General features: G+C 56.2%; 1 protein-coding gene and 1 long non-coding RNA gene across 4 annotated transcripts; both read right to left on the reverse strand.

Moving 5' to 3' along the window:
- Positions 1-2,552: 2,552 nt before the first annotated feature.
- On the reverse strand, positions 2,553-5,436 carry LOC135405609 (uncharacterized). 3 transcript variants are annotated; one of them, XR_010425839.1, is made up of 3 exons: positions 4,915-5,436; positions 4,003-4,086; positions 2,553-3,499 (listed from the first exon to the last, which is right to left on the reverse strand). It is a non-coding gene; the product is annotated as an uncharacterized LOC135405609 (long non-coding RNA). The 3 variants fall into 3 exon arrangements; XR_010425838.1 differs by having other exon boundaries at positions 4,003-4,111; XR_010425837.1 differs by having other exon boundaries at positions 4,003-4,115.
- A 74-nt stretch (positions 5,437-5,510) lies between these two features.
- Positions 5,511-10,133, reverse strand: LOC135406334 (uncharacterized). Its single transcript, XM_064640744.1, has 7 exons — positions 10,126-10,133; positions 7,938-9,198; positions 7,803-7,853; positions 7,231-7,597; positions 6,414-6,590; positions 5,992-6,145; positions 5,511-5,797 (listed from the first exon to the last, which is right to left on the reverse strand). The coding sequence occupies exons 1-6, from the start codon at positions 10,131-10,133 to the stop codon at positions 6,039-6,041; spliced, it is 1,971 nt and encodes a 656-aa protein (XP_064496814.1). The 3' UTR covers positions 5,511-5,797; positions 5,992-6,038.
- Between the last annotated feature and the right edge of the window lie 456 nt (positions 10,134-10,589).

Genomic DNA, 10,589 nt, shown 5'->3' on the forward strand with positions numbered 1-10,589 from the left:
TGCCCAGCCTCCTGGAGCCAATTTTGCTCCTAAGGTTTCAATGAGCTGACAATCCTTAGCACTAGACTAATTTTTTTCTACTGGGAGAGGTATCTCTGTCAGGGTTAGTAAAGACAAAACTTTACTCTCTAAAGTGCCTTTTTCTGCAGCCTCTTTGGCAGAATTATGGGCCAAATGATTCCCCAGTTCTGCTTTGGTCTCCCCCTCTTGGTGCACTCTGCAATGCAGGACAGCAGCCTCTGTTGGTTTCTGGAGATCTTCAAGCAAGTCCAAGGATTAACTTGTTCTCCTTGACTCAATCCCAAAGCTGGAGTGAGCACAGTTGGTTCTGCTTTCTGGGCTGAGGCACTGCAGAGGAGTGCCCCCAATTCCATGACCTGCTGGGGGAGTTCCTGTGCATCCAGAGAATTGTTTTCCACGCTGGACAAAGCTGCCCCCACTGGGAAACAATTCCCAACCAGGACTTTCCCAGGGGCTGTCTCCTAAGTCAGCTCTGCCCCAATACACTTCTCCTCTAGTCTGGAAGCAATCCCGCTCTGGGCTTCCTTTGCTGGGGCTGGGGCAGTTGACAGGTTGCTTTTTTCCTTCCTGGCCCAGCCTCCCTTGTCCTTGGAGAATTCCAAAGCCCAGGGAGGCTCCTGGGGTCTGGACTACTTGCACTTTGTGTTTGGGACACCCCATATCCACCCAGTCCAAGGAAATTCCATAGTGTCTGATCCCAACATTGCTGCTCAGCATCAGTGGCTATCAAAATATCCACACACTGGAACAAGGCTCCAAGAGGGGTTTGACTTTTCCATTCCTCCAGTTCCTTTGCCAATTGAGTTCCAAATATTGGGGGGATATTTTTAAACCCCTGTGATGCCTTAAGCCCTATTTAGTTTTTTTTTTGACTTTGTTAATTTTTATAAGCTTTATATGTAATTATAGTAGATTTTAGAAGTAGCTATATTGTATTCCTCACCCTTTAGCACCCTTTAGTTTACACATTCCTCAACCCTCCTACCCCATTCCATGCTCCCCATATCAATCCTACCCCTGAATTCAGTAGAAATGTTTAGTCTCTTGTCAAGGCAAGGCCTGTGCTGTTTAGAGAACACTCCTATCTTGGCCTGAACAACAGAACAGAGTCAAGAACTGGGTGACCGTGTACCCTTTGTGCTCTGAGGATGGTGATGGTGATGAAGAGAGGGTCCCGAAATGCACCCCAGACTCAATTCCCAGGGAGTGGGCCCGGAGCAGACCAGAGCAAAGGCTACGGGGTGGAAACACTTGGGATTGGACAGGTAGTATTATAAAATGTAACATCTCAGGCACAGCAGGCATGCATCCTGTAACATCTGTGCCTTGGCACAAATCAAACCCTTTCCTTATCTCACACTCAATTAACTGCTCCTGAGGTTTTTCCTTAGCATCAGCTGAGCTGGCATCACCTGCAGGAGGACCACCAAAGTCAGCTGGGTTTTCCTCCCTGTCTTTGGATTTTCCCATTTGAAAGCAAAAAGCTCTTGACTTTCACAACTCAAAGGGAGACAGAAAAAGGCAGCTTTCAAATCTAATACTGTGAAACATTAAACTTTCATTTAGGGGAGTTAGCAAAGTGTAAGGATTTGCTACAACTGCTTGTATATCTTCTACTCTATTATTTACAGCTCTGAGGTCTTGGACTAACTGGGATAGCCTTCCATTTGCCTGCTTGACTGGCAAAATTGGAGCATTCCATTTAGATTCACATTCTTTTAACAAGCAAAATTTCATCAGTTTTTCTACAGAGAGTGAGAATCCCTCACAACTTTCCATTTTCAAAGGCTATTGCTTTGGCCTGACCAACCCTGCTCCAGGTTTCACTGGAATTCTCACAGGTTCTGCTCTTTTGGATCGTGGAGGCACCTTTCCAGCCCATCCTATTGGAATCACTGCATCCCCAGGTGACGTTGGCAGATGGATTAGTTCTGCTTTTGGAGACTCTCATGCAAAACTAGAATCTTCCACAGAATTAGGCTCTGCAATAATAACCTATATTTTACCATTTTTCAATTGGATTGTGGCATTTCATTTTTCCAAGAGATCTCTCCCAGGCAGAGGCTTTGGGGAATTGGGGAAATACAAACACTGGGGAGCCAACCACTGTTTTCCCAATTTCAAATCCACAGCATTAAAAATGGCCCAGTTTCCCAATTCCCTGGCACACCAGACAATTGTTCCAGAATTGTGACTTGAGTTTCATTTTCCCTTATTTAAGACAGGGGAACAAGTTCCCACAGCCACAACCAATTGTACTTAGCTTGGCTGGAACCAGATGTTCTGATGGGGAAGAATCCTCTGGTGCCCCCTCAGTCGTCTTCAGTGATGCCAGGAGAGGGTTGGGAGGGTTCTGAAGTTTCAGTTGTGGACAATCCCATTTCCAGTGTCCATCTTTCTTACAGGATGCACAGGGATTGATCCCAAGTCTCCTGGGGGGGGATGTTTGAAGCAGGCTGCCCATGCTCTCATCCTCTTCCTCTCCCTGGGGGCACCATTTCCTCAGGGATTTCCTCCAGAACTGCAACTCCTTCCTGCTTAGCTGATTCCTGCTGATTCTCCCAACCTCCAACAATGTCCCTAAATTAGATTGATCTTGTCCCTCAGCTTTTTGTCATTCCCTCCTAACCACATCTGAGGACTGCCCCACAAATATGGGGGCCAGTTGAGTCCTTCCCCCCGTGTTTCAGGATGGATATTAGTATATTTTTGTGCTGTTTCTTCCAGATGATTTAAAAATTCAGTAGGCTATTCCCTGTGATCCTGCTTCATTGCAGAGAATTTTGACGTGTTCATTGCCTTTGGCCTGGCATGTTTCATTGCAGACAACATCCACTGCAGGTATCTATTGAACCTTTCTCTAAAAATAGGGATGTTAGGATCCCATTCAGGATCCGCAGTGGGAAAGGGAATGTCCAATGTACTCTGTATATTCCCCACCAAAATCTGCTCTTCCAAAAACCTCTGACTGATTTTAACAACCATTGCTTTCTCCCTACTACCAAACAACACTTCTAACATAGGATCCTTCTAGCCCAGATCCTGGGTTTGAATCATCATTTTGAAGGCTTTTGCCATTTAGTCTGGGTTCTATCACACAGGGGGGCCACTCCCACCCCTCCTTGTTCAGCTCTAGTTCTTCCTGCAGCTGCACTGAAGCTCTCTGCTCTCTCTCTGACACATTCTCTCTCCCTTTTCTTCTGGACATGCTAAATCTGCCTCTTCACATGCCAGTTCCCCTGCAAGATTGGTTTCTGCATCTTGATTTTCTGTTCCCCCACTCAACCTGCCCGTGGGGCCAACCAGAAGATCTGAGTCCTCCTCCTTATCGGGGAGACAATGAGAACAAAGTTCTCCTGTGCTCCACATTGAACAACAAGGCTTTAACCATTTCCCTTGATTTTCCTTTCCGGGCTCACACCAAGGGCTCTGAGGGTGCTGCATTCACACCACAATCCTTCTGCCATTTCAGAGGGTTCTGCAAAGTGAAAAACACATCACCAGATATAACCTCCTTCCACTTCTGTTCCCGTTCTGAAACAGCACCAACTGTAACAATGGATTAGAATTCAATGTTCCAGAACAGCCACCCATTGATTACAACACTTCATTAAATTCTCCCTGGGAGCTGTTCCTCCGGGGGGGCTGCCAAACTTCATCCAAAATTGCAAAATGCAACAAAGTGGGGACTTCTTCACAATTCCCCCTTCAGATTGCCCACTCCCCATCTCTAAACAGTAGACCCAAAATGTTACAATACAGAAACAAATAAGAACACAACAATATTGATCGATAAAACAAAGCCAAATACCAAATTCCAAAATACCAAATAACTCACCCAAAGGGCTGGAAGATCCACAGGTCTCAGATGAGCAGGATTCCCAAAATACCAAAGAGCTCACCCAGTGTGCTGAAAGATCCATGTGTTTGACATGGGCAGGATTCCCAAAAAGAATGCCTTATTATCCAGTGGGTTCTTACCTGTGTCCCAGACTGGGCTGGGGATCTGTGCTCTTCTCCAGCAAAGTCCTGGTGTTGGCGTGAAGATCCAGAGATCCCTCAGATCTGTGGGAGATCAGGCAGAGGTGTCCTGTCTGGGGGGCCAAAAATTACACCCAAAAGCAGCAGAAACAAACTTCTTAACCCCAATTTGGAGATGTTAAAAAGGGCATTCTTCTTTGTTCAGCATGCTGGAGGTTCAGAGGAGAGTTCCTCTAACCCAGTGTGCCAAATGACAGACAGGGCTTTTTATTACACACACTCTTTACATGTGCATTTGGTAGCCTTGCTTACTGAATACATATTCATTACTCTGCTTTACATAGTCACACCCCTGTTGGAAGTCCTTTTCTGGTCCTTCCAGGCCTTCTCTGTCATCTGTGCTGCTCAGTTCTTGAGCAGCACAGCACCACTGTGTTTCTTTTATCTGGGTACACAGGGCTTAGTTTACATCCTGCTGGTTTGGGACATCCCTTATCTAATTCTCTAGGACTTCTCTAGGCTTACATTGTTCCTCATTTGGGCACTCCAGGGTACTGGGAGTAGAGTTTCTATTTCTTCTATCAGTGGTTTGATGGAGACCATGATGAGCTGGGAACTCGTTGCAGGGAAAAGAGGGAGCAGTTGGGAAGTAACAGGCAGGTGGGGGAGAGAACTGTTCAGAGAACAGCTGAGATACAGCTCGAGCAAGCTGAAAACTAAACTGTCATTTGGGGTCATCCCAGATCGACTGCATTTCAGAAATTACTCAACACAGGTGCCACCTCCTCCAGCCAAGCCCAGGAGATCAACCTCCTCAGCAGCTGCAAGAGCGGGATGTTCATGTGCCTGCTGCCATCTCCCCAAAGCCATTATCCCACTCCTGCTGAGAAGATGGGCAAGAGGAGCATCTACCTCACAAGATCTGCTGCCAGAAGAAGAGCGTGTCCCAAAGGATGTCCTCAGCCTTCTCAGAGGGGACGTCAGATCCTCTCCAGGGATGGTCCCAGCCCTTCCCAATCCAGACTGGGCACCAGCTCCAACTCTTCCCTGGAAAACAAACAACAAATTCATGACAAGAGATTACAAACAAAAAGTGGAAACAAGACAAAAAGGTAAAATGTTAACATTCTGTCAGGGTTCTGAGGAAGGCCCAACCCCTCCAGGCCAAAGAAAAACCCCACCTCCTCCAGCTAAGGAAAACCCAGGCCTTCTCCCTGCCCTGCTGCATTGGCCCAAAGAAAGGCTCCTAAGCCAAGGCAGCCCAAGCCTTTCCTGGCCTGCAGCCCAAAGCAGCTGGTGTTCTGCAGCCCCACCTTTGCTCCCCCCACAGGGGTTTGTTTTTGGCAGGCTGGCTGCCCCTGCCCCAGCCCCGCCCAGCAAAGGGGCAGTGGCAGAGGCTGGTGGCAGAGCCGGGCTCCCATTTCACACCCAGCCCAGAGCCCAGCCCACCCTCCTGCCAAGAAGCAGCTTGGCAGCCGGCTGAAGAATTCATCGGGTTCCCACCAGCAAAGGGGGAACCTTCGGTGCCCAGCCAGGCTGAGCAATGCCCGGGAGCACCCCCTGGGTGTGGACTCATCTGCAAACGGCGTGTGGAGCACGGCTTGGAGGAAGGGGCCAGAATCAAAGTCCATCATCTTCAGCTCGCCGGTGTCCAGGTCAACAACAAAGAGCTTGTCATCCCTGACGTCGTCCTCGATGTCTCCAGCAGCAGCCCCACCCGGCACAGCTTCTCCAGAGGCCCCTTCTCCTTCCCTGGGGGCCAGACCAGGCTGTCAGTGTTCTGCCGAGGGCCCAGCTGTCTGTGAAGCAGGATGAGCAAAACCAGGTTGGATGGTGGCCACCAGCACTTGGGAGACCGGGTCTGCAGCCCAGCTCCAGCACAAAGAGGTGCATGTTCCCATGTGATGATCCCCCCTCAGTGCTACAGGCATGACAAAAAAATCTGGTTTTCTTTACTTCTTATTGCCAAGAGATGTGTGGAGGTGTTACCTGCCAGGCCCCCGGATCAAAGTGAGCACATGGATCTCTCCTGTCTTCTAGAGCAGGTGAATGCCCTGCACCCAAGGATGGCACAAAAGGTCTTTCAATGATGGCCTGTCCGAGGGGCGGATGGACAAACACCACCTGATAAGGTGCTGGCACCCTGGGGGGAAAATCGCCGGTCAGTTGGAGAAGGATCCTGTCCCCTTTGTCCCACTGTCCACATGCCCAGGCTGTGCTGGCTGTGCTCAGAGCTGTGCCCAAACTTCTCCATTGATTCTCCCTTTTGGAGGAGAGCAGGATGGCAGGACACAGGCCACCTCCTCCAGCCACCCATGGGACAGAACCAGCTTCAAGAGCGGCGTCCTCGTGAGCCCGCTGCCCTCTCCCAACACCGTTATTCCCCCCGTGCCACAAAGAGTGGTATCCACCTCGAGAGACCCGTGGTGGGAACGGGAGCTGGTCCCAGATGGTGTTGGTGCCTCTGCAGAACGGGTGCTTCCCGCAGACCATCTGGTAGAGCAGGATGCCCAGGGACCAGATCGTGGCCGCCTCGCCGCGGTAGCGTTTGAAGCAGATCCACTCTGGCGGGCTGTATGACGGTGTTCCTACGGAATACAGATGGAGTTCATCAGGTGGATGCTGCCTGCTCCCAGAGCCTCACCCCAGCATCCCTGGCAACGTGGGGCCTGCCCCAGTGGCACACGCTGTGACCCACTGCCTTCTCACCGGCCCCTGACTCTTGGTTACAAACTTGGGGTTGGAGAAGAAGCCACTGGTGTCCAAGAGGGCAGCAGAACCCCTGGCAAGGCCCAACCGTTACACGCAAGGGAAAAACCCAGCCAGTGGTGAGGAAAAGCCATGCCTTCTCCCCGCCCCACTGCACTGCCCCCAACAATTCATCATAAGCCAAGGCAAACAAGGCGAGCGGAGCAGCCCAAGCCCTTCCTCGCCTGCACACCAAGCCAGCTGGTGCACAGTTCTGACCCCCTTCTCTGCTACCCTCACGGGGGTTTTGGTCAGGCTGGCTCCCCCCTGCCCCACACCCAGCCCAGGACAGGGTGGGTGGCACAGGCTGTCAGCAAGGCCAGGGCCCGTCTCACAATCACCCCCCAGCCCCATCCAAAAGCAACTCGGCTGAAGAACTAATCCTGTTCCCCCTCAGCAAAAGGGGCAATCTCTGGTGCCACACCCGGGCATGGCAATGCGGTGCCCGGCACCAGGAGCATCCCCCGGCTGTGGGCTCACCTGCAAACTGGGTGTAGACCGTGTCCTGAAGGAAGGTGGCACATCCAAAGTCAAGGAGCTTCGCCTCGCCGGTGGCCAGGTCGAGGAGGATGTTCTGGGGCTTGATGTCCCGGTGCAGGACGCCGCAGCTGGTGCAGTGCCGCACGGCCTTCAGCACCTGGCGGAACAGCCCCCACGCCATCTCCTCCGGCAGGAACCTCCACGCCGTGATTACGCGAGAGAGGTCCCGAGAGCGCTCCGGACGCTCCATCACCAACAAGAAACTGTTGGGGAGCTCGAACCACTCCAGGAGCTGGATGACACCACGAAAGCCATTGGACACCTTGTCCAGCAGCACGATCTCCAGGGGTGCCAGGGTGCCGTCGGGCTGCGGGGGGACCACGGGGTCGTCAGTGGGGCTGATGCCGTGCCTGTCTGCCTGCTCCCCCTCTGCCAGCCCTGGATGCTCCCCGTCCCCCCCCCACCCCACGGCCACTCTCCCTCCAGGTGTCCCGGCGGCTTCCACCCTCCCGGGCCTCGGCTCGTCCCCGCCCGTCCCGCCCCGCTTTCTGCCGCTGGCCCCGCTCGCTCACCAGCTCGCCCCAGCGCCGGATGAGATCCCGGGGCACGGCTTTGATGGCCACCTGCAAGCCAAGGGGAAGGGCGGGTTGAGCTCGCCGCCCGTCCCGCTCTCCTCCTCCTCTTCCTCCTCCTCCTCCTGCACTCACCGGGGCTCCGTCCGCCAGGCGGGTCCCCGCGTAGACGCGGCCGAAGCCGCCGCTGCCCAGCAGCGAACCCAGCCGGTAGCGCTTCTGCAGGGGCCCCTTCGCCTTCCGCGCGGGCGAGACGTGGCCGTCAGCGTTCGGGCCGGGGCCCGGCACGGCCCCCGAGCGCCCCTCGAGCGGCCCGGGCCGGGCTTCCCCACCCGCAGCGGGCAGCGGCGGCGGAGCTCTGCCCGGGGAACCCGCCGAGGAGGCGGCAGCGGCCGCGGCGCCCGCGTCCCCCGCCGGCCCCGGCAGGCGCCGGGCTCGAGCCGGGCGGAGCCAAGGGGCGGCGAGGCCGAGCCCGCCCCACAGCCCGTCCCTCAGCCCATCCCACAGCCCGCCCCACAGCCCATCCCACAGCCCGCCCCACAGCCCGTCCCACAGCCCGTCCCACAGCCCGCCCCAAAACCCGCCCCACAGCCCGTCCCGCAGCCCGTCCCTCAGCCCGTCCCACAGCCCGTCCCACAGCCCGCCCCAAAACCCGCCCCACAGCCCGTCCCACAGCCCATCCCACGGCCCGCCCCACAGCCCGTCCCATAGCCCGCCCCAAAACCCGCCCCACAGCCCGCCCCACAGCCCGCCCCACAGGAGCGCCCAGCAGCGCCACAACCGGCGCGCCGGGAGCCGGGCGAGGGCGGGACCGCGCCGGGCCGCCCAGGGCCGGGGACGGGGCGGCCCCGCCCGGCAGAGGGGAACGGCCGGGGCCATGGCCCGGGCCGGCAAGGGGAGGGGGGACCGGGACCGGGACAGGGACACCGGGACAGGGACACCGGGAGAGGGACACTGGGAGAGGGACACCGGGACACCAGGACAGGGACACCGGGACAGGGACACTGGGACAGTGGGACACCGGGAGAGGGAGAGGAGGAAGAAGAGCAAGAGCAGGAGAAAGACCGAGAGCTCGTCTCTAGAGTCGCTGCTGCTGCCGCCGCTGCTGCTGCCGAAGCGCCGGGGCCGTTGGTCCGTTCGTCGGTTCGTCCGTTTGTCCAGTTGTCCGTTCCCCGTTGGCCCCCGCGCGCCCCGGGGGCAGCCCCGGCTGGAGTCACGGAGCTCCCCTTCCTCCCGCACCCATGCCGAGACCACGGGCTTTTTTAGCTGCTTCACTTTATTTTGACTTCTTTGCTGGCAATCTTGCAACTTCCCGCCGCTGCTCGGACCCCATCCCGCCCGCTCGGCCCGCGCTGCTGTCGCTTCCTCCCGGGCCAGCCGGGGGCTGGACTTGCCCCTGAAGTTTGGGAAGGGGTTTGCTCAGTGAGGAGCCCCGGCACGTCCGGCCAGCGCCAGGCAGAGCCAGCCCCGGGGAGGGCAGAGCAGGACGATCGGCAGGGGAAATGCAGCCCTTTGGGGTCAGCGCTGCTCCCCGACCACACCAGGGCTGTTCCTGTTTTCCTGCCCTCTTAGAGGGGAAAACCGGCGACTGCAGAGAGGATTAAAAAGAAGAGAATAAGAAGACTATTCTTGCTGCCATTTGGATGCCAGTCCATCCTAATAAATGCAGGCTTAATTTGGAATGGACACGATGTAGCAGCTTTTTCAGCACCCAATATTTAACAGCTCCCTTTCACGGGACAGTGGAAAAAGGGGGGGGGGGGAGAACGGGAGAAAAGGGGGGGCTGGGACCTCCAAACTGAGCAGGGAAGGGGCTGAGACTCTGAAACCGAGCAGGGTAGAGGGGAAGAAACAGCCCCAAACCGAGCCGGGGAGGGAGCTGAGGACTGTGGGGATGATGAGAAAGGGGTGGGAGAGGGGAGAAAAGGGGTGTTGGACAGTGGGCAGGGGGACAGAGGGAGGGGGGTTCCCATATGGGTTCCCCCTGTCCCCCAGCAGTTGGGCCCTGGAGCGGTTCCCTGAGGCTCTGGGAGGGGGCAGATCCGCCCTGGGAATGTCCACTGCTTCTGTAACCCTTTCTGTGCTTGCTCTGGTCATGGTTCTCCACAGGTCCCCAACCCTGGGGGCTGATGGGGGGACTCCCCCCACCCAGCAGCTGGTGCTGCAGCAGCTGTGGGGCAGAGGGGGGTGGGAAAGGGGGGTCCGGGGTGTCCCCCTGAGCTCCCAACCTGCTGTGGGGACAGAGGGCTGCTGGGGGAGCACCCCCTGACCTGTGTCCCTGCACACACAGGGCTGTTCCAGTTCCTGGGAAATTAGCTCGTACATATTCATTGCACATTTTTACATCTTCCCGAGCTACCCCAGAGTGGGCGGTGTTCCATGGAAATCTCGGGACGCGCCTTCTGGCGCCTGCGCACTTCTCTCTGCTGTTCCTCTCGGGTGGTCGCAGGGGATGAAGGCTCAAAGTCTTCCTCTCCCGCTCGCCCGATGCCTGGGCGAGACCGCCCGCTGATTGACTGTGGGGGTCTCTCTGGAGGCGGGGAGCGCACAGAGCGCCATGTTGGCTGGGGGGAAGTGATGGAGGAGGCGGCGGCGGGTGCACTGCACTGTGAGTGGAAAGGCTGGAGGGCTCGGGAGGGTTTAGCGGAGGGGTTCGGGGGTTCCCGAGGGGCAGAGCGCGGGGCCTTGGAGCCCTCTTGGGGGCTGCGGGGCCCGGGGGCTTTTCCAACGCCCTGGCTGCACTGCGCAGGCGCGCCGGCGGAGAGCTCATAAAAGAACTACAACTCC

Source organism: Pseudopipra pipra, chromosome W, assembly GCF_036250125.1.
Source record: "Pseudopipra pipra isolate bDixPip1 chromosome W, bDixPip1.hap1, whole genome shotgun sequence".
In the NCBI taxonomy this organism is placed as follows: Eukaryota; Metazoa; Chordata; class Aves; order Passeriformes; family Pipridae; genus Pseudopipra; species Pseudopipra pipra.